The following is a 26,464-nucleotide window of genomic DNA, read 5'->3' as shown; positions in this document are numbered from 1 at the left end:
TTTTAATTGAAGATGTTTATTGCATTCTATTTTTGGTGGAAAAAATGTAACATATATTTATTTAGTACAACCTTGTGAGATGCACAAAGCATAACTGAGTAAGAAGCATTTTTTATTCCTAGTCCATTTCTGAGGACTAAATCATGAACTGCTCCACTGTAATTAAATATTTCTTATAATAGTTGGGCACCACACTTGTTAATTTTCTCCTCTCAGTATAGGCAGCAATTCACCATTTTCTTTCAGTTCCTAAAAATAAAAAAAAGTAACAATAATGTAAATGCACATATAAAAAATGAAAACATCTTTGCAAGTCACAGCTTTCATCAACATCTGAGAACAAAAAGGAACTCCTATTGCATTTACACCCCAAGTCTTTCAACATTCTCAAACTAAACATTATGTCACAAAAACCGAATATAGCCGTTCCTTGGTATGCACAGGGGAGCAGTTCCAGGACTCCCAGGACGCCAGAAAGCATGGATGCTCAAGTCCCTTGCACAGAACTGCACAGTATTCACATACAGCCACCCACACCTTCCCATGCGACCTGTGTCATCTCCAGATGACCTATAATACCTAATGCCAAAGAAGTGTTACATAAGCAGCTGCTGTGCTGAATGGTCTAGAGAATGACAACAACGGGGACTAAGTCTAGACGTGATCAATATGATGCTTTTTTTTTTCCCAGATACTTTTCAATCCTCCATTGGTTGAATCTGTATATGGAAAACCGCAGGTGCAGATGGCCCTGTGTGTGTGTTTACGCATGCAAGCATGTAAAATGAAAAATGTAGGTCTATTTTTGTTGCTTTAGGGTTATCCAAAAGCTAGTGTTAAACATTTTTTTCCTCCAGGAACGAGATCAGCAAAACTACCTCACTAATGTGTTTCAGAGCCATCATGGCTGCAGCACTCAGCAAGAAAAGAAGCCGGAACAGATGCAACCTCCATATGAAGGCCCCACAGACAAGGTGCTCAAAAGCCCTGGCTTTGTAAACGTGCACTAGTGCCATTTCAGCTGGGATGGGGTTCCTCCACGTCATGAAAGTGCATGCTAAAAACCTTCCCTTCACAATATGACCAGAAGTAGCACTTCTTATTAGTTGTCTTCCACTTCAAAAATCAGAGATCTGACAGAGAAGACTTGCTAACAAAGCAAGCAGGAGGAAGGCCTGAGGGTAGTCTGGGCCTTGGAGGAAGCTCAGCAGCCCGCCTTCTGTGACAGTCCCAGCTTCTCAGGAACCAGCATTCCAGCTGGCCCTCCACTTGACCTACCACAGCCACCTCCCAGAGTGGCAGCAGCAGGGTAGAAGGTTTCAGGGTGTCAAATCTGCAGCTTCCCTTTATTGTTGTGGGCTAATCAACAGAGCTGTGCAGCACACAGGTGCTAGATGTGGGGCTGCCCTAAGTTCTAGACATTGAATGTAAGAAAAGTTATATCCAACAAGCCAAAAATTAGTGTACCCATCAATCACTTGCTGAGCTCCTAAAGTACACAGAGCATCAGAAGGGATTCAGAGAGTACAAGAGGAACCTCTCAACATGCTTACCATCCAACAGTTACAGAGTAATAACATCTGACTGAGGCCAGTGATCTGCAGCCACTGTGGTGCGCAGGGCAGGGCCAGTTCTGGGCCTCCAGGCTCCTGCCTCATCTTCACGCACCATGAACAAATGAGGGAGGATAAAGAAAATGCAGGAAGAAAATCATGACAACATAAAAAGAGGCACAAAAATTTCAGGAATAGGAGCAAATGTCTCTAGCTGGAGGGAGCCAGACATTTACAGACCAGTGAGTTTTACAGGATAAAGAAAACAAGTTTAATTACAGACTATGAAAGAAAATCCAAAACCAAGGGGACAAAGGTGAAGAAATGCTGAAAAGCAGGAAAATATGGAAGAAAGCTCTATGGACTTAGTGCACTATGGTTTTTTTAAGCCTGGCCACAGTCTAGGGCTCGCTGAATGCCAAGCGAGAGTTTGGATACTGGCTGGCAGCTGGATGGGAGCTGACGAGGTTCTATAGAAGGCCCAGAGCAACAGGGAAGGAAATCGCTGGCTAATCCAGGAAGAAGAGGATGAGAACAGTCTGAAGCAGCAGAGACTATGAAAAGGATGAGACATTATACACTCCAAAACAGAAGTACTAGTCCAGAACAGGCAGACTATGAGGCTGGAGAAAAGAGGAGTCCGACAACCCCAAAGTTTCCATTCAATGTGCAATGATGGTTTTCAAACGTGTCCCACTTATCAGTGCTGGAGGGTAGTGGATAGAGAGTCCTTACCTTAACAATATCCAATCCTCCAACAAGCTCCCCTTTCACATACAGCTGTGGGTATGTCGGCCAATTGGAGTATGCTTTTAATCCTTGCCGAACCTAAAGAAAAAACATAATCCTGAAACCTTCCTACAACATCTACAATGAAAGCTAAACAAAAAACAAAACAGAAACCCCAGAACTTACTTCTTCATCTTCCAATATATCAAACGTTTCATATTCAACACTACAAAAAGGAGAGAACATTTTAACAGGAAATACAGTTGTAAAAGAAAAAAATTATAAGACCTATTTGGCGTTTTAAAAATAGTCAAGAAAAGTAGATATTGCTAACAAAATGCCCTAAGTTCTAGGCCAATGGAAACTGTTTCACTTCTTAGATCTGCCAGGGATGACAAAGAACAAATCACCACAGGACACAGATCTACCTGGATCTCTCTCTAGACAATAAAGGGTCAGACCCAGGGTTAGAAAAATGTTCGTAAATAACAAAGAAAGGGGTCATTAAAAAAAAGACCTAAAACCAGCCAGCCTCCCCTCCAGGCCCAGGAAAAGGGGGAAGACAGAGTGGGCCTGAGGTAATAATTACGCTAACTTGACCATATTTTCCTTTATAAAATGCCACGATAATTTGAAGAAATTAACCATTTTTCTTTTTGCCTCTAACATTACATTCAGTCTAAGCTTTTAATCCTGCTAAAGAATGCTGAAGTATTTAAGATTACCTTCCCTATAACTTCATAGGGTAGGCTAATATAATCTATTTAAAGCTATGATTTAAATACAAATTATAATTTTTTAAAAAAGCAATTGTGAAACAAGGAAGAGAAGTAAAAGTAAGCAAAGCATCTGACAAGCCCAACAGAATATTTGCTACGTATCTCCAGGTAAGTGGTTTTGTTCTGAACCACAGAAGTCAACGGCAGTGTTCTCACCTGGCAGCTTCACCACGGAGCACATCAGAAGAAGAGGTGCTGCAATGTAAGTTCAACTGGACCCCTCTCAGATCCTGGTGATGGACCTTATGTGTGCCCATCAGTTTCATGTGTTGCTTAGAAAGTACAACTTTTTTAAAAGAAAATTTTAAAACAACCTATAATATTCTCCCTGTCCTATCTTTACGCATGGTGAGAACACTGGCCCAAAAAGTTCTACTTTGGTCTTAAGTTAAAGCATTCATAAAACATTATAGCAAAAATAAATAGATTTTAAAAGTATGAACAAATCCAGACATTAAAACTGAAAAGCATTAGTGGCAGAACTAAAGTTAGAATTTTTTAAATACACCATTTGAAAACAAGATTTACATACCCAGTACTATTCAGTATTTCCAGAATTTGTTTGCTGAATCCACATTTTGCTTCCTAAATTTAAAAAATTACATTTTTTATATGTCCCAATTGTCATGATCAAAGCTAATGCTTTGTCAATCAATGCAGCGCTTGTCCAATGTCATGGCCACGACATTTGCTCGGCTCCTGTGACTCTTCATAGCCCTCTCCTTCAAGCACTGACCCTCTAGACATCTTCCCAGACACAGCCCATAGACCTACTCAGGCATGCAGCCTCATAAGGTGACATGTGCTTTAGTGGCTCATGGTCTGTGTGGTTAGAAGGTGCCTGAATCAAGTCTAGACCTTCTAGAGAATTTCTTCCTTACTTGATTTATCTGAACACACTTAACCTTTCTGCAATAACTAAAATAATCATTGTCATGTTCCCAACTTTGACCCCATTTTAAAAATTTATCTTTACATTATATGGCATCAAATTTTGGGGGTGGTTATGGAAATCTTATGCTTTTTTTTCATGCCACAGGACCCCAAATCCTAACAATCTTGTGGAAAAAAACTGATACACATAAAACATTTTAAAAGTTCCAACAATAGTGTTTCTGAAATGTATGAATTCTTTCTGGGCTTCCAGAAAAAAAAGGACTGTTGAGAATAAAAATCTACTTTAAATAATCTCAAGGGGGGGGGGGGATGCCGCTTTATCATTACTAGGAGTTATTCATTTCCTCCATTTATTTTTAACAAATACACTGAACCAGTGAAAGAATCTAGATCCTAACATAGCATGGATTTCAACATGCTAAAAATTCCTATGATCTTCCTTGCTGTTATTACTTTCGTTATATTAACTAATTAGTTGTGTTAACTAATGAGTTTCATTATATTTGTAATATTAGCTTTCATATTCCTTATGGTGACCTGACTCTCAAAACAGTCCTGTGAAGCCCATTTACAAGGGGCAAAGCAGCTTTCTATGGCTGAGTCACCTGCCCAAGGTGTCCTGTCCTATGTGTTGGGCAGTTTCCTCACTCTGTCAGCCTCAGCTAGCACAGTGGTAATTTCCACACCTCCATGTAAGCCAAACCCTGTTCAGCTTTGCCTATCCTAATGACTGGCTGAGAATTCAGGAAATTTAAGACAGATTCAATTGCTACAAAACCGGTAAAATACAATATAAATGCAATGGCTAGTCTGGGGAAATTACCATCTTAATCCCAATCCAAAAGTTAATTAGTTTTACTCAAGCCATCCGTGGCAGTGATCTATCAAACTTGATATTCAAAATGATGCAAAATTAATATGTATTTTCATCAAAGATACTACAAGAACCATCTCATTATAAATGAGAATTACTCATTCATCAAACATATGAGGAGCACACACACCAAAGCCAGGGTTTGTTTCCCACCATGGACACTTGTACTGTAAGAACCCAAGCACTACCAGCTTCCCCGCACAAAGTACACCAAAGCAGCCCACACACTCAAACAAAGGGTAATGGGACAGCAACTAGCAGACTGGCAAGTGTTAAAACAGTGTTGACCATGTTAGCTGACAAAGTTTGGCAGCAGAAAGAAATGCACCCTGCTGAGATGTTGATGATAAAGTCAAGCAAAATGTAGATTACTTTGCTTGATCTCCATAAGCACCAATTAAGGCCTGGATAACTTCCTGATAGTGCTACAGCTTCATTAGCTAAAGCTAGGAGAAGAAGATTTAACTGTCCCCTTGTTGCAGATGTTAACATCAAAAGAAATTACAAATAAAACCATTTTTGAGTTCTTTACCTGTTTGTTTCCTTTCATAAAGAGCATCACAGAAGCTTTATTTGTCAGCACTTTAAGCCTGAAGAGAGAAAATTGATATAAAATGGCTCAGCTCAATTATTAAACACCACTTTTGCTCTGCATCATGAGTAACATGCGTATTTGAGGGATAGCAGGATGATAGTTCACAGCTTTGAGTGGTATTAAACAAACAAATGCACTGACATTTTCCTTTATTTCACGCTCTCCCTGAGCCACTGTAAAACACAATATGGCTTCCTAGGCAACGAATGTTCCTTCAAGTTGCAATTTAAGCCCATCAACTCAGAGTACTAAAAAAAAATAATAATAATAATAACCAAGTCAGGAAGGAATTATTCAATAGGGGGGGCTCATCTATTGGGCAGAATTTCCAGAACTAGATCCACGAGCCCTATGTCTCACAACTCTGCAGAGTTCTGCACTCCTAAGGCTCACAGGGCAGGCTAGAGGATGAAAGTGTTAAATCCTAGAACATCGACTAATGCTAGCTGCTAAAAAACCAATGCAATAATGACTTTATACCACCTTTCAAACCAAATAACCTAACTCCTGTCAGGAACTTTAATCATCTGTAGTTAGCCCCAAAGTTTAGTCACACAAATCTCAGAAATTCTAAGTCAGCGTGGGGACAATGGGTCACACCACCATATTCTCACTCCACTGGTGCCACAGGGTAATTAATCCACAGCTCAAAATCTCTCTACAGAAAAGTCACAAAGAAATGCACAGATCAAGAACACGGCCACATCATCTCACCTCCAATGAAGTCTAGCCCATTCTCAGACACAGCAGCAGATGCAGAAACAGGACGCTGGCCCGCATCACTCACCCAGACCACTCTGTACTGTCAAAACACGTCACAAGCCCACAAACTCTGCTCACGAGGTACTCTTTAAATTACTATTCAAAATACACTAAATTCTGCTGGTCTATATAATCCTGGCCAGTTACTGTCTGTGTCTAAAGCACAGGAGATTTAGAAGCAGTGCATTCAGAAAACGGAAGGTCCAGTGGACAAAAGAGCATAAACAGCAATGAGCATCTATTTGAGAAGGAAAATGGGTACTGAACAGCAAATCTAGACATAAAAGAACAGCTGTCTTCAGAGGCTACAGCTGCCACAAGCCAAGGGCGTCACCACACTATAGGAAAGAACAAGTGAGGACCGTGTGGTCAACAAAAGGACACCACTTTCTCATTAAGAGGCAAGAAGGGCAATTAAACTTAAAAAATAAATAAACAAAACTTAAAAAAAAAAAAAAGGCAGGAAGGGTGCTGGCTGTGAGAAAACAAGCAGTAAGGGTCAAATGGACACCCACGGAGCATTAATACAGTCCTACTACCCACGGAGGACCACTTTACTACTCAAGCACAAATGAACAAGGTATTTATTATTAAACACTAGCAGAAATTTTCAAAATATTAAATGATAAGAAAACTTTAAGAGGGAGGTTTATTTTACAAACTCAAGCCCAACTGCAAATGGCTGACTTGATGTATTTCAAAATCAATTCCTTTTTAAACCTCTACATTAATCCATCTGTATCTGAATAAAAGTCCCTTTAATTCTCCCTACATACCAAAGTCCAAAATTTCTATGAGTTTCTTCTAAAGTTGACTGAGATCCTCCATAAAATAGAGAAAAGTTTTCCAGCTCCAAAATCTGCTGGATTTTAAGGTGTCATAGTTAGAAAGGCAATGAGATGTATCCAGGGTCTGATGGGAAGTCTAACACATATGCAACATCAGCTTCTCACACTGCACACACTCAGGGTTCTAAACAAGAGTGCTGTGTTGACATCCTCAGGCAAGAACCAAATAACAGGATCCTGGCTCCAAATGCAGGGAGGGAAGAAAACTTGGTTAATCCACCTGAAACCATGACTTTCCAGAAGAGCAAAGAATATCTAAGCAATCACTAAACTGTTGCTAATGCTTCTCCAGTTCAAATTAGAGTTTCCCAAGTCTGTTTAACTAGTTTGACAGCAAACAATGACCCCTGGCAGGCAAACATCAAATCTTTGATTTCTTTAAAGGAAAAGCAACGCAAAAACAGGATTTAAAAATATTTTTAAAGTAAGAGTAGACTCTGTGAAACTTCTATAACACTTACCTTTCCTCTAATTTGGGAGCTTTGGGGCAAATTGTATCTAGTTCTTCAGATGCTTCTAGCTCCTGAAATAAACATAACATACACATCAGTTTAAGAAACCTTTACTATGACATAAATCTCCATCACACCATAATACTGATCAATTACCTATTCAGAGATACTTTTATTCCAAATTGATATTAGTAAATGCAGAGATTCATGTGTACTTTAGACTAATTATAAGTATGCTCTAAATGGAATTTCTTTACAAGGTACAGATTTCTCAATCCTCACCTTAATTATATCAAGGCCTCCTATGAGCTCTCCAGAAACATAGAGCTGAGGATAGGTGGGCCAATTGGAGTAAGTTTTGAGCCCCTGCCGAACTTCTTCATCTGAGAAGATATCAAAACTGCTAAACTGAATATTATGTTTGTGAAGAATTTCCACCATCTGCTTGCTGAAACCTGCATACAGAAAAAGAAAACAAAGAATTTAGCATGTCTCTCATATACATAAACACGATTATAAATTAATTGAGAGTACATATCACCCAGTGAACACAGATGCCTGCCTTTATTCTGCCAGTGATTTAGCTGGCATAGCTGAATAATATGTGAAGAGAAGATACATCCCAAGCAACTCTCATATGACCTTGAACCACACATGTTCAGATATGACTTAACTCTTTAACACAACTGGAAGCTTTAAAAAAAAAAAATGGATGTGTATTAATCAAAGTTGCTCTTACCATTAGGAACATTTTTTGTGGAAGGAAATTTAGTGGCTAAAGAGCAGAGAGCTCTGAAGCTCTGGCACCATTCATCCACCGGAGGGCAGAAGGCCCTGGACAGCCACCTCCCAGTACTTCTGAACAGCCCCTCCCACTCTCCCATGCTGAGAGTGGAGGAGAGTCAGCTCTAGCTAGAGGAAAAACTCAAGACAGCAGTTATTTTTAACCCAACTGTGTATTTCCACTGCCATTTTCCTGCTTCCTGAGTGCCCACTTGAGCAGTTCTCAGTCCTCAACATCTCTAAAGACAGATGAGAAATCAAGGAGGGACATCTTCTCTCTCAAGCTGAAATGGGCACAGCACATTGAATTTTAAAGCCATCTTCTCTGTCATTATATATGAACTGTCAATAGATTGACAGTGTTCTTTCTCATCTCATGTCATCACTTGACAGTTTCTTTTCTAAAACTATTTACATTCCCTAAAGTGTGTAATGTAATTTCTTTGCTACACTGTAGTGACAATTTTATGTTCCATGATTTTATTATACTTTTGTGACACATTTCTGTTCTGTACTTTCTTGACATCATCATCTTATTATAACATTAGTACTGAAGAATAAGAGTGTGAATCAGTCTTTTATAAACCTGTTAGTCCAGTCTGAAAAAAGGATATTTTTCTTTCCATAAACTAATTCTTACCAATCTTTTTTCCTAGTTTGAGCCACCCTACGCTTTCACATCTCATCATTCTTCTTTCCAAACATAGTCGTAACTCACTAGAAAATAACCTATTCTTCAGATTCAAAATTCCTATAAGACTTAACAGCATTTGCAATTATTTTCAAATCAAATCAAATCATAATATTCAGCATAAGATTAACTGAAAGATAAGCTTAACCTGATATCACCCAAAAGCATGTTTAGTATTAAAACAGATCTACAACTGAGATTCATTTTCCAGATCTGCTGTTGAAGATGAAGCACTAGTATTTATTTGTACAGCTATAAGTTCTTTTCCTACAACAGAAGTGTTAAGTTCATGTACAGCCTGCAGTAAAACACTGATTCTGAAATTTTTTCATTCATCTGGGAGTTCATTAGTAAACAGCTAACGGCTGATTGCTGATGGTTATTCTGCTGCCAATATATTAACTCATTTCTACTGTAACTGGCTGAGAAAGAGCTTTATTTTAGCTTTAGGCAATTACATGCAGACTAGAAAGATTGATTGGTAGTATTTCATTTTTAAGGGTTAAAGTGGTAGACTGGAAATGTTTTCCTTATGGATAAAGTAGTAAGAAAGCTTTATTCTAATGACAAAATATTTACACAATTTGAAGAAAAATGCATGCAAGAAATAAAAATACTTAAAAGTAAAAAAAAAAAAAAAAAAAAGATTAACTGCCACAAAGTCACCATTTCTATCTGCAGTCATGTTTACTCATGACATGAGTAATACACCTAACTGCCACATTTAATAACTATCTAACAATAAACCCCTAAAGAATAGTTCTGCAATATGCTTTTGTGACTGAAACAAGGCAGATGACTCTCACTGCAGGAGAAATTTCTATGGTCAGACACCTGCTTTGCTACAAGTCTAACTTCAACAGCTGTAAGAACTCCCCAATTACTTAATTAACTTACTCTAAGACTTAACAATTCTGTTTAAGAAGACAGACATCTCAGTGCTTCTAGAAACTCTTCCTTCACACCTAAGTGTCCTCTCTATCTTCCCGAGCTGCACAGAACAGGGACAACCAAGTCTTTAACAACTGAGGCTCTCTCATGATACACCACAGGATTCTACAGGCAGAATCCACAGCAAAGGATGAGAAGGCAGAGCTGTGGCCTGCATGGGAGCCAGGGACAGGCTCCAGAAATGGCTTTTCCAGCTTCCTGGATTCAAATTTAAATGTTATTTATTCATGGTTTTCTGACTTTCAGAAAGGGAGATAGGGGCCATCAATTTAAAAATCAAGTGTAGCCATAGTCTACAGTGGCCATCAAAACGGTGTTACTAAAGCGTAGTACTTTCAAAGCGAACTCTGCCGAACCAGGAGAGTGGCCACTTGAATTCACAAGGTGAAAAAAACTTGGTTTTTAATTACAGGAGCTCACCTACACTTCTTCTCTGAGGTGCTAACAAAGGAGCAAAAACAATTCTCTTCTAGGCAGGCTCAAAAAGACAGCAGAAGGAAAGGCCTTATGCTCCCAAAAGAAAGCAGCTTCAGGATGAAGTTATGCAGCAAAGCACACAGAAAGGGGAAAAAGAGCCAGGGAAGGAAGCAGCAGGGCTCAGACACAAAGGAAATGCTTTCTAAGTATCCTAAGCAGACACTTTATTAGAACCAACGCCTAAGGCAATCTGCTCATTCTATCTGCTGGGTAGGAAAGACAACACCCAAAATATCAGGAAACAGAAAAGCCCTTTAAAAATGGAGTTACAAAGTCGTAAAGAATAAAACAAGCCTTAGAACAGAAGAAACTGTACTGTTACACCATCTGCATCTAAAAACCTTCCTTTAAATTCCCTAGTTACTTATTTCATTCCCTAAATATCTATAATGCTGTGTTTTTCAGATTGCTCTAAAATGTGTTAAAACTTTTTGATTTTTATTTGTGTGATCTTTTAAATGCCAGTTTTATCATAAATGAAGTTTAATGAAGTGAAGAAAAATGAGTATTTCTAAGTTTACCTCTAATTTGCTTGAATATAACATCTACATTGAAAAGGCCCTCCAAGACTGACTTTACCCCAACACTCCCAGGAGGAAATGGGGGTAGTTACTTGTGCCCAGGTACTAAGCAGGGCCAAACGAAGCTCACTCACTTGACCATGCCCATCACTCTTCCAGCACACCCTTTCCTCTTCTGGCTGAGCATCCCTTCCCCCAGCTTTGGTTTTGCCATTTGCCAGTTTCACCAAGTCATCATTCAGATCCCAAAGAGGAGAACACAGCATTAGGTTTGCTATGTAAAAACTAGCAGACAGGTTCGCCACATTTTATAGCCAGTTATACTGCCCTTCAGACTGGAATGAAGGTACTGAATAAAATCCATGAGACTGACGTGAGTCCTCATATTAGGTGGGCTCATAAACTGCCAGAAATAGTTTTCATGCAACACGTCTGTTGATGCCTTAGCTAATCCTGCGACAGACTAGGTTAGCCTGTAGTCCCTTCAGAGAAGGTGTCACCTGAAACGGAGGACACTGACCAGGAAATTTTTTAGGTAGAACTAAGAAATAAAAGAATCATTTCTTCAACTTTTAAAACAGAATTTATCTTGAAACTTTACGATTAAAAGTAGACCTTTTCATAACTTAACATATAATTTGATAACCATATAGGGAAGAATTTAAAATTGAAATTTATATTGGAAGCTAGGCTATTTTTATAAAGTCACATTGGACATGTAGAAACGATATCAATTACATCCTCAATTTTATTGCCACCTATCTTAATAAGTTCCCTCCTGTGTAGTTGAAACAAATACTCTTAAGAGTCTCAATAGCATCATCAAAAGTCATTGAATGCTCAATTATGAAGCATAATAATGTTGTACCAGGCACAGTAAAAAGAAAACAACATAAACCCAATACCAGAGGGGTCAAATAACTCTAAAACTTACTTAAGGACACAATTACGAGCATCTATGTGTATAGAAAACAAGGGTACTATAAGCCAAGAATTGGGAGTCTTTAAATTACTAGCCGCTATAAACTGGAAAAGACAGCAATGGGCAAATAATGCAATCATTAGACATCAACAACAGGGAAGGCAAGAGTACACAACAGGCCCACGAACACTATGAAAATATTGCAGATTTTTAAATTACTGAATCTGATGAGTGAAGAAAAGGAGGTGGCCAAGAAAGAAGCTGTTAAGAGCAAAACTACACAGGCCAAAGGCCCATCAACAGAGACAGCAACATGGCAGCAGGAACCTGATCTCAACTCCGCCACTGGTTGGCCTTGGGTGAATCAACTTCCCATCTACATGGATAAGACAAAGGTGCTGAATTAGATAATTTCTAGGACCCCTTCTGGTTCCAACCTTCTCCGAGTTTACAACGCAAACTAATTCTTCTCATCTACTTGTCTGATGCCCCTGGGAATCAGAACCTGTCTGGTTTTCTACAAGCATGTGAACAGAAGCAAAAGATATCCACCCCAACTGCACCCTACATTGGCAAAGCACCTGCATGGCTTACACCATCTCAAGCACAGCTTCTTACCACAACGAGGTTCTTGAGGGGTTCCTTTCATGAACAACATGCAAGGAGCAGCGTGCGTTAATTTCTTCAGGCGAAGGTTAAGATCTTCTTTAAGATGCTCATTAGCACTAGGTGGAAAGGAGCCACTAGATGCGTGTCGCTGCACTTTTTTGGTCAACTCTGGAGCATGTGCACCATCTAATCGGTCAATTTTCTGAGAATTCTAAAGTTTAAAATGTCATTTAGAATACATGTGGCATTCCTTCATCAGAGAGATTTTAGACTCAAATTATAGCGAGTACATACATATTTCTAGTCAATTTTTAAACAAGTCAACACTGTTACTGGAGAAATAAAAACCTGATTACCAACTGCCTGAAAGGCACTCAATTTAGAAATACATGAGCCCTTTTATTGAGAATGTGTGATGAAAATACTGCACCACCACAGTCAAACCATCCAAAAAGATCTTCTCCCACACTCGCTGGGATGCATCTATTACTAAGTATGAAGTATCTGAAGAACTATGGTAATACCGTGGGTACCCTGAAGCAAAGATTTGCCTCTGCTTCCTAAAAATCATCAATCAAGCCAGAACCAGCTACATGCTTCATAATGTTTAGGCACATGCCCTAAACAAGCAACTTCTGATTCAACACAAGGGAACATTACAATTTGCAGCCAAGGGTCTGTACTTTGGTTAAGAAGTAACCACCTGGCTTTTCTCTCTGGCCCTTCTCATCAGCATCAGGGCAAACAATGAGACCACTGGGGAAAGTGCAAGGCCAGGAAAAACCAAATGCCTCATGTTAAGGGGTCCAGAAAGAGTAAAAAGGAACCAACATGGACAGTCCAATAATGGCCCACTAGAGATGGATGTTCTTGTACCACCCTTTATCCTTACCTTGAAAAACAGAAAGGTGGGAACAGAAATAATTTCATATTTTTCAGATACTTCAGGAACAGCTTCAGCTTCCAACTTTAAAATAAAAAAAGAATTTAAGCTTGATTATTACAAGGTCCTTTTTTACTGCTTCAACATGTAAATCAGTTTCACTTGTATTACCCCTCCAAGTAGCTGGCGTTTTTAAGAGTATGGCAGAAAAGTCTACGACACATTTACATTGAAATGAGACTCACTGGGCTGGCATGCCATCCATGGAGTCTGCAGTGTCAAAACAGGTTCAGAGGTTTTTATTTTGTTGCACATTTCAAAAGATGCCTGGAGGCTGTGAATAAAATTTTTGGTGCACTAGTGACCTAGTAAATTTTCAATCATATGCAGCTACTACTATATTGAAATCCATAAATCACTGACCCCAGTTATGTCATGATTACAGTGCTTATTTTCTGCCCACAGCAATTCTTGCTGTTTGCTCTATTGACTAATTTCAAGAGGCAGTACATCATGACTGACAGTTGCAGCCTTCTGCAAATTATGAAGCAAAAGGAGTATTTCTTCAATAAACTATTGATGTCTGATAAATTTTACTTTTAACTCCTACAAGGCTGCTGGACACTAGGCAGATATCTTGCCAAGTTACTTGCTTCAGGTCTATTCATACATGGAAATTCACTGTAAGATGATTATACTCTGTCTGATGATTTCCTTGAGGCTCCTCAACAAGATATAATGTGATATCTGACGACGTGGATATGAAGGACATTTAGAAACACAATTTTGTAAATAATTAGAACACAATTACTATAAGCTATTTATGTAGGTCTTTATAAACTATACTTTGAGAAAAACCAAGATATATTTTTATCTCACATGACTGTCAATTTAATATAAACTTTTTGAAACCAATAAAAACCTACATTCACATTATACCTATAGGAAATAAAATTTATTGATAAATTGTTAAAAAGTGCTTAAAATATATACACTGAATTTCTTCAAGAGTGAGATATCTCCACTGGGCCTGGAATACTATTTTTATCTACAGCTTTACCAGTCAGGTGATTTCCATTAGATTGAAACTCAATGCAGAGGGAGGCGGCCATCTGTCTGTGATCTATGCCTTCCACCTTACACATTTTTAGATGCTGCTCCACTATCTTGTTTTATCTCTTTAGAGCACCCTTTTGCAACAATATTTTTAATTAATTTCCATTTTTAAAAATGCATTCTGTATCTTAAATTAACATCAACCATTCAATAATCTGAAAAAGGTGCAAAAAAAGATGAAGCTTTTCTCAGACAGCTGTTCAGAACACACTTTTTCTTTAATTTTAGAAATGTATGCACCATTCTCTTTAAGACATGCAATTCTGCACTCTGAACAAGAATGCCAGAGAGGCTGAAAACAAGGGCATGTCCACAGTGTCACTTCGGCTCATTAGCCCTTCCTTTCGGCTACCATCTGTGGAGCACCCACCACATGCTGGGTATAGTGCCGAGTGCCATAAAGGTTCCTACCCTTGTACTACTGGAGTCTAACAGAAGAGACAGACATCCCATCACCAAGCAATGCCATGCAGGAAAGAGGCAGGGTGGTCTTAAATCAGAAAAATATAGGCAGCATCCAACTCGTACAAACTCCTACATGCTTTCAAAATCTGATCTCTTCTGATTTTCCTACTGGTTTCCCACAAGGTCTTAAGACAGCTCTTCCTGAAGCAAATCACTTGCTGTTCCTACTGAAGTCGAAGGATCACCACAAGTGCCTCCCTTCAAATCAGCTCCCAGAAAACAAATCTAAGGTAACGGTAACAAACAATTCCTACAGAACAAGGAATAGGAATACAGAAAAAGGCACAACATCCTCCAGAATGTCAAAGGCACCTAAAGTCCTAGACCTCTGCAGGGCTGGGGATGGAGGTCAGCAGTAGAGTGCTTGGCAAGCAAGCACAAGGTCCTGGGTTCAATCCCCAGCACTGTTTCTCTTTTTGCTTTTTTAAACCCTTTTCAACATGAAAATTCTTTGAAAATATTGGATCTAATACAACATAACAATTTTAATCACAAATAAATATTTTTAAATGATCTGCAGTCAAAAGAACTCAAAAGATAACTAACAATAGCTACCTTTCATAGACAGCCTACTGTAAACTATGACCCTTTTGTAGCCTCCTACTTTGAAAGGTATAAAGCACATTATCACCCTAGCTTTAAAGCTGGCAAGGTAAAGAGAAGGTGTGATTAATTTTAGACGTCAATTTGACTGGGTTCACATTATACCTATAGGAAATAAAATTTAACTAATAAAGCATTATCCTGGGTGTGTCTGCAAGGGTATTTTCTGAAGAGACTGGCATTTAAAATCAGTGGACTGAGGAAGGGGTATCTACCCTCACAATGTGTGAGGGCCACATAATAGGCTAAAGCCCCAAATAAAACAAAAATGCAAAGAAAAGGCAAAGTCATGGGACACCCATCTCCAACCCTTGGCCATCAGAATCCCAGGTTCTCTGGCCTCTGGCACTTGTCCCAGTGACCCCCACGTTCTTAGGCTTTGGGCCCCAAACTATAGAGTCACACCATCAGCTCCTCAGTTCTTGGGCCTTCAGACCAGAGCAGCTTCTCGGCTTCTTCAATTTGCAGAGGGCAGGTGGTGTAGCTTCTTGGCTTCCATGACTAGGTGAGCAGATTTCCACAGTAAATCCCCTCTCATACAGCTCTCTCTGTATACATAGATCCTACAGGCTGTTTCTCTGGAGAACCCTGACTAATATAGAAGATCACGGAGTAACCTGTGTCCACGGACACACAGTTAATAAGTGGTAGAACTAAGCAGTGTGCATGCCTGTCATCCCAGCTACTAGGTAGGCTGCAGCAGGAGGATCACAAGTTCCAGGCCAGCCTTGGAAACTTAGCAAGACCCTGTCTAAAATACAAATAAAAAAGAGCTGGGGGTGTAGCTCAGTGGTAGAGCATCCCTGAGATCTCTACCCACTAGTACAAGCAAACAAACAAAATAAGTGGCAGAGCTGAGAAACCATAAAATCTATGCTTCTTTCCACTATATCACAGTTAACTTTTCTTCTACTACAATCAAAAAGATAACACTTTAAGAACTGGATTTATATGTGCCTTTGAGACCAAACAAACATGAACACTTTCAGAATGAAATCTGAATCTCCCTGGTGGAAACCACTTGCTTCTACTCCAAGAATCTCAAGCCCTGGATTCTTCTCACCAACCATTCTGTGTATGCATGAGAAGGAATGAAGTCAGGGAAGCATGAGGTTAATCCAGAGGTGGGGAATTCTCTCTATTTCACTTCAATTTAGCAGGGTCACCAAAGACTGGCATAACAGTTACAGTTCACAGCCACAATTTACTCTAGGCCAGACACAGTTCCAAATGTTTCATGTACTGACTCAATATCCTCTCAATAACAGGTACTATCATTAGAACCATTTCACATCGTGATTGTACAGACATTTAGAAACTAGACATTGTGAACTGTATCTTTAAGTTAGTTGCCTATTTTCAAAATATTTTAAAATAAAACTATAAAGATTCCCCTTTTTTTAAGGAGAAAAAAATACATATTTCAGTATGTTAACTCCTCAATGCCCTTAACTTTTTACCTTAAATTATAATGTACATCAGACATAAGTATAGCAGTTATTATACAAACAAACTTAATATTAAATGAAACACAACAGCATAAAAAACTAACCAATCAGCCAGCTGCTAAGTCTGATCTGGGGAAATTTTGTAGTACAGTGCATTACATGATAAAAGAGAACCACAGGGGAAAAATCCATTTTCAGATCCATTTGATTTGTTTCTCAGATATACCCAGCAGCACTCAACTTGTTCATCACCATGTACTACTTCCTCCTTCTCACCTCCTCTGCCAGATACCATATTCTGAAAGATTCTATCAACTAATTAATTGATAAATGTATATGCACATTATAGGTAAAGTACTAACAAAATCTTTTATTTGAAAAGAAAAGACATCTGACATGTTTTCAATTCTATTCTGAATAAACATAAGGTTTCTATACAACAGAAACAACTCATCTCTGTCCTCTAAGACCTCGGAGGTCTGAGAGCCTGGGTAGGGCCCACACCTTAGGATTCCAACCAGATAACAGTAGCCATTCAGGCAACTGGAGGACCACCCATCCTAGACAGCTGTGGCACCCAGGGGGCATCAGTGCACTTCCTAGTCTTCATCAGGACAATAAGAGGCTCAGAGACAGTGAGTGTGAAAGCCTTGCCTTTCAACATTCACACCAAAACTGCACAACTAACTTTTCTAAGGTGATATTTTTATTCTCTCCTACAAAATAAGAAATTGTTGGCAGTCAGAGGACCTTACAATCTGCCATCTGAATGATTTATTTAAAGTGACTATAGAATTACTGCTCACAGTGGTATCAGACTTGGTAGTGAGGTTTTAAGTTGTTCCAAGTGCTTAAGTGTCTCAGTGAGCCAAGGACTGGAAGCCCTTGGAGCTACTTGGGTTGTCAGGGCACCTAAGTCTGACAGCACCTTATTTAAATGACTCTGTAAAAAGATCACTTATTTAAGTGACTGTAAATCTCACTGACAAAAATGAACTAATCCCTACATTTTACAAGTCAAGTCAAAAATGCCAAACTACTGTATTATCTTAAAAAAAAAAAAAAAATGAACAAATCACATTAGAAGACACAGACAGGAAAGCTGGGCAGCATGCCCTGGAGTCCCAGCTACCTAGGAGGCTTTGGCAGGAGGATCACATGAGCCTAGGAATTAGAGACCAGCTTGGACAACATGCTGAGACTCTGTCTCAAAAGAGACACAGATAAAGGCAGCAGAACATTAGTCCTATAATCTAGAAATATTTAGAAGCCCCTATTAACAAAAGAAAGCTGTTTCAAAATGAACTGCATGACTCTTACTGGAAAAGGCCAATGATTTCTCAAATATTTCACTTCTTATTTGTTCACTGTAGTTCAGCAACTGCCTTTTAACTACCTACTTTACAAACTCCATGCAAGTTACATTTGCCCTCAATGTCTAGTGAAATACCACAGAATGAGTTTCTGCAAAGTGGTGGCTCTTAAAAGAATGAGCAACCTGGCACTGCTGTCACCCCACAGGGGCAGTCACGCTCAGGTGCCCCAATAACCCAGCAACACCCAGGGCTTCCAATCTTGGCTCATTGAGACACTTAAGCACTTGAACAACTTAAAATCTCACTACCAACTCTGATACCAATGTGAGCAGTAATTCTATAGTCATTTTAAATAAATCATTCAGATGGCAGCTGAGAACAATGTGTTACCTAAACCAGTAACACTATACACATAAAGCAAACTTCAAACAATTACCATCATCTTGATTAATCTTACGATTGGATGTTTAATCATTCATTTCACTGGTAATCATTATCTTTTATCACTGACCAAACATGCAGCTTTAATGTCCCCTTCTATTATTTATATTGGACATTTTAGGGTTACATCCTAAGGTTACATTACACATTTCGTTGGAATTTTAAATAAGTCCTTAAATTTTAAAAAGCTGACTATTATATTCATATTTGTTCCATATGCATAAAGAAACACTGGAAGGGTTCATGCAAAATTAATGTAAGCAGTTACATATGGGAAGGGACAACAGAGCTGATGGGCAAGACACGGGTGAGAAGCATACACTGTTTGGATTTTTGAGCCATCAGAGTACAATACCTATTTAAAGCCAACATCTTACAGAAACTGTCTGAAAATATTATCACCAACTATATAGAATTCTGTGTTTTCCATTCACATAAAAAGAGGCATTCAAATAGTTCGTTTCATTTTTAAGCCTACATGTGGGTATACTTGTTTATGTGAAGTCTGAACTCAGAAATTCTGGTTTTAAAAAACAAGGCTTTGGTTTTTCTGCTTGCTTTGAATCTTAAGGATTCAGACTTCTGAACACATATGCCTGCCTTCCCAATAATTCATTATTCTCAACTCATATTTTAGCCTTGATGCCTAAATCAGTACCAACTCCTCAATGACAACATTAAATGTGTTAAATCAAGTGAGCTAACCCACAGTCAAAACTATCATTTTCCTAGTACTTGTCTGCTCAAAAGCAAAACCACACAAAACCAGAATAAAAACCAAAGGAGGGGACTGAGAGCAGAGCTCAGAGGCACAGTATGTGGTAGCCCAGGTTCAACGCCCAGCATCAAAAGGTGAGGAAAGGGAGGTAAGGAAGAGACTGCCTGGCTTCCCTTTCCTCTGCGTCCTGGACAGGTTAGATTTTCAGCTTCCACAAGTTTGCGTTTACCCAGTCCAGGACAGCAATTTCATCCTTTCCCCAGGCTACAGCAACCTGTACAGTGCTGGGAGCCATTAGCCAAGTAGGTATGACAATTTCCTTGCCAGTGTACCCCATGTTGCAGTGACATTGAATGTAGGTGACCTTGCTCAAGGACCAGGGCGGATTAGGGCGTTCCCGGTTTAGGTTCCAGGTTTAAGGTTTAAGATTATTCCTGCTGGGAATAGGGCATATCCTGCTGCCTGAGTTCCCCTTGAGTTCTCACGGATTCAGAATATATTTTGGGAGACAGAAGCCCAGGGGAGGTGATTTTGGGCAGAGAACGGGAATTTGGGCAGAGAACGTGGATTTCCCCAGAACGTGTTTGTATACGGCTGGTGTGAGTTCGGGAATAAAGAGTTGCTGTTTGAATCTACAAGCTGTGTGGTGGCTCGTGATTTTGTGCCCAGCCAGACTGTGGCAGTACAGACCCTTCAGGAAGCCTTTTCCACATCCCACCCAGCCTTTCCATGAATTAAGTCTGGTTAATACCTTAACTATCCTAAAGCCACAATTATCCAGAGAATTATCTCACGTGCCCTTTCTCTCAAATAACTCTGCCTTTGCCCAACCTGATACTTCCCATCCAAGTATACCAGGGAAAGTGTGGTGATTTCTATACTAACTTGAGAAATGCAAAATGACTTTAAGAGTTTTAATTATAATCTACTGCAAATATCCCAATGCTACTTATAAATATTTGGAATTCCACAACACTCCTTTGTATTAGTTAATAAAATCTAGTCAAATCCACAACATAAAACACATAACACTGAAAATACAATACCTTCACAAATGAAACTTCACGGTGTTCTTTAGCTAACTCTGCCATTACATCGTTCATCTGTGCACACTGTGGAGCCCATGGCGCCCAGAAATGGATCACAAGGAGGGACCTGTGAGTTAATGAAACAAACTTCTTAAAAATTATATTAACTTTGGAAATAAGTAAATACTGATGTAGATCAATACTACTACAAAAATAAAACCTTTAAAAGAACTGCCTAAATTGTTTAATATTGTAGGATTTTGGTATATTATAAGCAGACTGAATTCAAGAACATTATGCACAGCCTGAGACCCTTTTGGATGAATTTTCAAGTCAATATTTCTTAAATTAACAATTAGCCCATGTAGCTAGGCATGGGGTACATGCCTGTAATCCCAGCAATTTGGGAGGCTAAGGCATGAGGCAAGAAGATCAAGTTCAAGGCCAGCCTCCATAACTTAGCAAGACTGATCAAAATTAAAAAAATAACTTTTAAATTTTTGTTTAGTTGTTGATGGACCTTTAATTCATTTATTTATTTATATGAGATGCTGAGAATTGAACCCAGTGCCTCACACGTGGTAGGCAAGTGCTCTACCACTGTCATAACCCAGCCCCAAAATAAAAAATTTTTTAAAAAGGGCTGAGGATGTAGCTCAGTGGTTATGCACTCCTGGGTTCAATCCCCAGTCGCCCCCACCCAAAAAAAAAAAAAACCTAGCCTGCATAAAGTGGTTCTGAATGTCCATTAATAGGTTTATAAATCAACTCTATTTTCAGACTCCTAAGGAATTTCTGTATTAGGGGCACCATGTTTGTGAATATCATTATTAACATATTTACTTTTTTTATACATAGTATTGTGTGGAAAAGGGGGTATGATTGTGACCATAGGAATAACAATAAAATGTTGAAAGCAAAAAAACAAAAATGTCTCTTACAAAAACAGCCTCTTATAATTTTAATATTATACCACAAACGATTTTCTAAGTAGTTTAGTATGAACAGATAGAATAGCGGATTAATAAATTACTGGCTATGTTCTTAAGAGCCTAAATGCATCTCTACCTTAATCATTTTTTTTAATTTTTTTTTTTTAAGTGTAGATGGACACAAAACAATGCCTTTATTTTTATGTGGTGCTAAGGATCGAACCCAGGTCCCACCCGTGCTAGGCAAGAGCTCTACCGCTGAGCCACAATCCCAGCCCCTTAATCATTTTCACACAAAATAATTGTGGCAAAAATAGCTATCTTTATTTCTATCCTCATATCCAACCTAAATTAATTTAGTTTTATAGGATGCTACATTCAAACACTATCCTCCTCAAAAAAAAAAAAAAAAAAAAAAATTGAGGGAAAAAAGTTACATAGAGGAAAGAACCAAGGACAACCAATGTTTGAGAGGAAAAAAAAACTTTTAGTTTTTGTTTTTTTTTAGTTGACGGACCTTTAATTCATTTATTTATTTATGAGGTGCTGAGAATTGAAGCCAGCACTATAAAAGCCAATGAGATAACAGGTGAGAAAAGAGCAGGCCCATGTGAGGAAAGTGGAAGCACAGGGAGGATGAGGAGGCTGTCAGAGGCCGGGTTTAGTGACAGTCCAGGAATAGGCGAAGTCCAAGGCTAACTCCAGCTCTGGCTAGAGACTGAGGGCTGGAAGTGGCAATGGCCTCGAACTCTAGGACAAAGCTGTCAGCCTGCGAGGAGAGAAGTCTAGTGGGCTTTCAGTGAAGATATCTGCATTTGACCTACAGATCTGGGTGGGGAAAAAAAGCCACACCATGTTGCAGAGGAGACAGACTGGACCCACGGTCAGACCTCAGGGCTGACCAACACCAAGTCAGGCCAAGTGGAGGACAAGGAAAGGAGGCCTAGAAGTAGGAGGAGGTTAAAGGGTCTCAGAGAGGTGTGAGAAGGAAGAGTGGGCTGAAGTTACAGTTCACCAGTATGGCATCTGCCTAACATACACAAGTCTCTGGAATCAATGCCCAGCACTACAAAACACAAAAAGGAGTAACAACCATTAAATGCATCAAGAAAGGGCAACTAACATTACCAAGAGGAATGTGAATGGGCTAACAGAAGCACATCAGTCAGCAGCAGGGGCAGACTGAAGGTAAGAAAGCAGAAGCTGCTAGAAATCTACTTCAAGAGATTTGTACCATGCACAAGAAAAGGACAGATCTAAGGAATCAGCTTTTAAAAAAAATTCTTGATACAAGGAAATCTTCATATGCGTATTTTGTGCAGGGACAATTCAAATGGAGAGGGAGAGGCTGAGGACCAGAGAGACAGCTGAGAATGCATGGTCTGCAAGGAGGCAGGAAAAGGGCCTCCAGAGTAGAGAGAGGGGCAGTGTCCTCTGTATCAGAGCCAAGGAATAAACAATGGGTAAAGCCATAGCTGGGTGCCTATAATCCCAGCAGCTCAGGAGGCTGAGTCAGGAGGATTGTTGAGTTCAAAGCCAGCCTCAGCAAAAGCAAGAGGTAAAGCAATTCAGTGAGACCCTGTCTCTAAATAAAATACAAAATACAGTTGGGGATGTAACTCAGAGGTAGAGTGCCCCTGAGTTCAATCCCAGGTACACCCCCCCCTCAAAAAAAGGATGGGTAAAGTCATGTATAAGGAGCAGGGGATCAGGCTGCTTAAAGTTCTTTTCTCTCAGGTACAAAGCAAGGCCATCTGCTGAAGGGAAGAAACTGAAGGACAGCAATCACAGGTAGGACTGATAAAGAGGGGAGAACTGCTGGCTGCACAACAAAAGTCTAGGAGGGGCTCCAAAGGAAAGCCCGCCTATGGCAGCAAAGGACATATTGTGGGGCCCCCACCCAGCAGATCATGATCTGCATTCAACAGATGGTGGCAGCAGCAGGGGAGGGTGAGCAGGTGTTCAGTATGGGCTTTGAAACATTTAAGAAGCAACAGTGATACTTAACAGTTTTAAAATGATGCGAGTATTGACAATCATAAAGGTCAGCTCCAGGACTAAAGAGGTGAAAATTAAAAAGGATAGGAAAAGAGAAAATCTCAGCTATGTTGATTTAGTATTACAATTCTCATGTTGACACAATACATCAAGACAGTCTTTTAAGGCTTTTATCTTGAGAACATGACTGAAGTTGAGGGTACTAAAATATCCCTGATCTGTGTTATTCTTCAGTGTGATAGGCTAGAAACAAATACCATATAACTGATTCTTGTTTAGATGGGGTGTTAGAAATTGAGAATCAGGCAGATTCATCTGCTCTAAAAATGACCCTAACCATGATGACCCTAGCTGGGTGTAATCCCAGCAGCTTGAGAGGCTGAGATAGGAGGATTGCGAGTTCAAAGCCAGCCTCGGCAACAGTGAGACACTTGTCTCTAAATAAAATACAAAATAGGACTGAGGATATGCCTCAGTGGTTCAGTGCCCATAAGTTCAATCCCTGGTACTCCCCAGCAAAAAATTAAAAAAATAAAAATAAAAATGACCCTAAAGTAAATTGCTTCAAAAAATTATATCCCAAAAAATCCTAGGTGGGGATTTGAAATTGTCATCAGTACTTACATAATTCAAATGGAAATAAAAGAAGCCAAATAAAAGAATTGAAGCAAGGTCATCTTGAGATAAACCCTGACTCAAGCTTTTGCAGAACTAAGGTGTCCTTGCTGGACAGTAGAAGAATCGAAACATGTGAAGTTCCTCAATTAAAAATGTACTGACAAGGAGGGATGGAAGGAAGGAACAGAGGGCAGAAACTGTGACTCTTTTACAGAAAATTCAAGAGCACTAATCTACAGTGACAGAAGAGATCTATTTTTGAAGAAGGGGCTAGAGGAACCCCTGGGGTTCTATTTTCCTATTTTGAATGGTGGTTACTGATATGCATACAATTGTCAAAATTCATCACATCTGACAATGAAGATCTGTGCATTGATATCTCAATTTTTTAAAGCTGATACATCAATTTTCACCAAATTGACAAAAGGATTTCTAAAATCAAAATATTTAATGATAAAAGATGGTGAGAGAAGCACTTCCATATCTTGCTGGTAAAAACTGAGATCTTCCAGAAATTCCACACATATATGCTGATACCTATTCCAAGGAAACAATTTAAAAGACAAAAATTTATGAATATGAATTTCCCATTACTTTACATAGCTAGTAACTGGAAAAATCTAATGTTCAACAATGTAGTTTTTTAATGGTCATAACAAAATATTATAAAGCCACTAAAAATCAAATTTTCAAGGAATTTTTAATGCCATGGGGAAAAATATCACAATCTGATTACATTTTTTAAAAATTAGAATAGGTAACTAGGCTTTGTAATATTATAAGCCCACACGAGTTTAAAAAAAAAAAAAAAAAGAAGAGTAGGCAAATAAGCCTGAATTCAAGTTTCAGCTACATCACCACCAACATGGCTTTGAAGAGTAGTTTAACTTCCCTGCACTCCCACATCTGTGAATAGCATTACCTAACACCCTGAGATGTTAAGAACAAAAACATAAAAGTGTCTTAGTTATACTAAAAGCATAATTTTAATGTTAGTAGTTAGCCATGATACTCACATATCATGCTTTACTTTCAGTATCAATTAAGTATATTATATCATATATTATACATCCAATATTATAATGACATATACCTGAAACAAACAAAATAATGTCCTCTTTTGGATGATATATAACAGTATTATCTTCATCTTCATGGATTGATTGTTCAATATGCCTAATGCATTGTTTAAAGAAAACACTTAGAGAAAGATCAGGATGAAATCCTCACTTGCGAGATTTCAGACCACATAATCAATCTTGGTTCTTCATCAATACAACAGTTGTTTTTCTGTTTTTACAGGTTCTGCTACTTCAGTTTTTCATCTGCAGTTAACACTACCATTTACTATCACATGCTAGACTCAAGTATTTTTAAAATGGGTAAAACCTCTTAATTACTCTGCAAATGTGTAAACATCCCCATTGTATAACCAGCTGAGGTTCCAGTAACTTACATATACATCTAGTAAGTGGCTTAAGCCAAGACAAAAATCTCAATTCCTATCAAATTTTAAAACTGAAAAGCAATGACTTGAAAAGTTCATTTAAAGTGTTACATGGAATACTACTTAATGTTCTTAAATGTTTCTATTTTCACAAAGAGCAGCAAAGGTTCCCTCCTTCCCCAGATGTCACACTTCATTTTCCAAGTGCCCATTTAGCCTGGTGACCTTGAGGAATTTAGACTACTGGGTCATCTCCAGGGCAGACCACAAGCAAGAATACATCCAAAAAGTATATGAACTTGAACTTTCCCCATTAAGGATTGTGAAACACACAAAAAAGAGTCTTCTCAATGTAATGGTAAATTCAAAACATTTAAGGACAGGTCCACACAAGTCCTTAAATGTTATTTAAGGATTAAATTTCATTAGGCCACCTCTGGTGTCCTTCACTGTTGTGCTGCCTGAACATGTGTTGGTTAGTTGGATGAATCAGAACCCAGCTTCCATCAATGAGTAATGTCATCTATCCCCTTAAAAAAAAAAAATCGCAGGTAAAACTGAAATAAACGCCTAAAGAACTGTTTGTTTCATTCGTTTTTGGTGCTGGGGGTGGAACCCAGAGCCACCACTAAGCCACACCCCCGGCCCCCAAAGACCAGTTTTAACTCACACTTGAACTTCTTCACATCGGTGCAGCGCAGGGCGCTTCCCGCTGCCAGTCCCGCAGCAGTTTACACTCGCCGTCTCCATGCACCCGAGGCAGGCACTGAGCCCGAGGCTCGGTTACTACACTTGCCGGGGTTACCCGCTGGTGGGCGGCCGAGTTGAGGGTCCCAAGAGAGGGACACCGGAGCGAAGCGCCAGCAGCACAGCATAGCGTGGCCCCCACGACCCGGGTCGGGCAGCACAGCGGTCCAGCCACCCCAGCTGCCCGCCCTCGCGCCCACGCACCCCAGGGTCTCCTTCCGCAGTCCGCTCAAGGGCGAGAAGCACGTGCGCAGTCCGGGC

At 39.3% G+C, this 26,464-nt stretch overlaps 1 protein-coding gene across 2 annotated transcripts; it reads right to left on the bottom strand.

Moving 5' to 3' along the window:
• Positions 1–26,363, bottom strand: Glrx3 (glutaredoxin 3). 2 transcript variants are annotated; one of them, XM_048791401.1, is made up of 11 exons: positions 26,127–26,363; positions 20,480–20,588; positions 13,336–13,410; positions 12,453–12,654; positions 7,772–7,944; positions 7,499–7,560; positions 5,365–5,422; positions 3,594–3,646; positions 2,469–2,508; positions 2,289–2,381; positions 1–249 (listed from the first exon to the last, which is right to left on the bottom strand). In XM_048791401.1, exons 1-11 carry the CDS (start codon positions 26,204–26,206, stop codon positions 199–201), a joined length of 996 nt encoding a protein of 331 aa, XP_048647358.1. In that variant the 5' UTR covers positions 26,207–26,363; the 3' UTR covers positions 1–198. The 2 variants fall into 2 exon arrangements, with proteins under 2 accessions (XP_048647358.1, XP_048647359.1); XM_048791402.1 differs by lacking the exon at positions 26,127–26,363 and adding an exon at positions 24,875–24,878.
• Positions 26,364–26,464: the final 101 nt, after the last annotated feature.

This window comes from Marmota marmota, unplaced genomic scaffold (genome assembly GCF_001458135.2).
Source record: "Marmota marmota marmota unplaced genomic scaffold, marMar, whole genome shotgun sequence".
Classification (NCBI taxonomy): Eukaryota; Metazoa; Chordata; class Mammalia; order Rodentia; family Sciuridae; genus Marmota; species Marmota marmota.
The sequence above is the reverse complement of the archived record's forward strand: the minus strand, read 5'-3'. Positions and strand labels throughout refer to the sequence as shown.

Coding starts and splice junctions, on each gene's coding strand:
- Glrx3 (XM_048791401.1), bottom strand. CDS start 26,206: ATGGAGACGGCGAGTGTAAACTGCTGCGGGACTGGCAGCGGGAAGCGC. Junction 13,411..20,479: donor GTGAAGTTTCATTTGTGAAG/GTATTGTATTTT, acceptor TTTATTTTAAAG/TTGGAAGCTGAAGCTGTTCC. Junction 250..2,288: donor GAGGATTGGATATTGTTAAG/GTAAGGACTCTC, acceptor TTTTATTTTTAG/GAACTGAAAGAAAATGGTGA.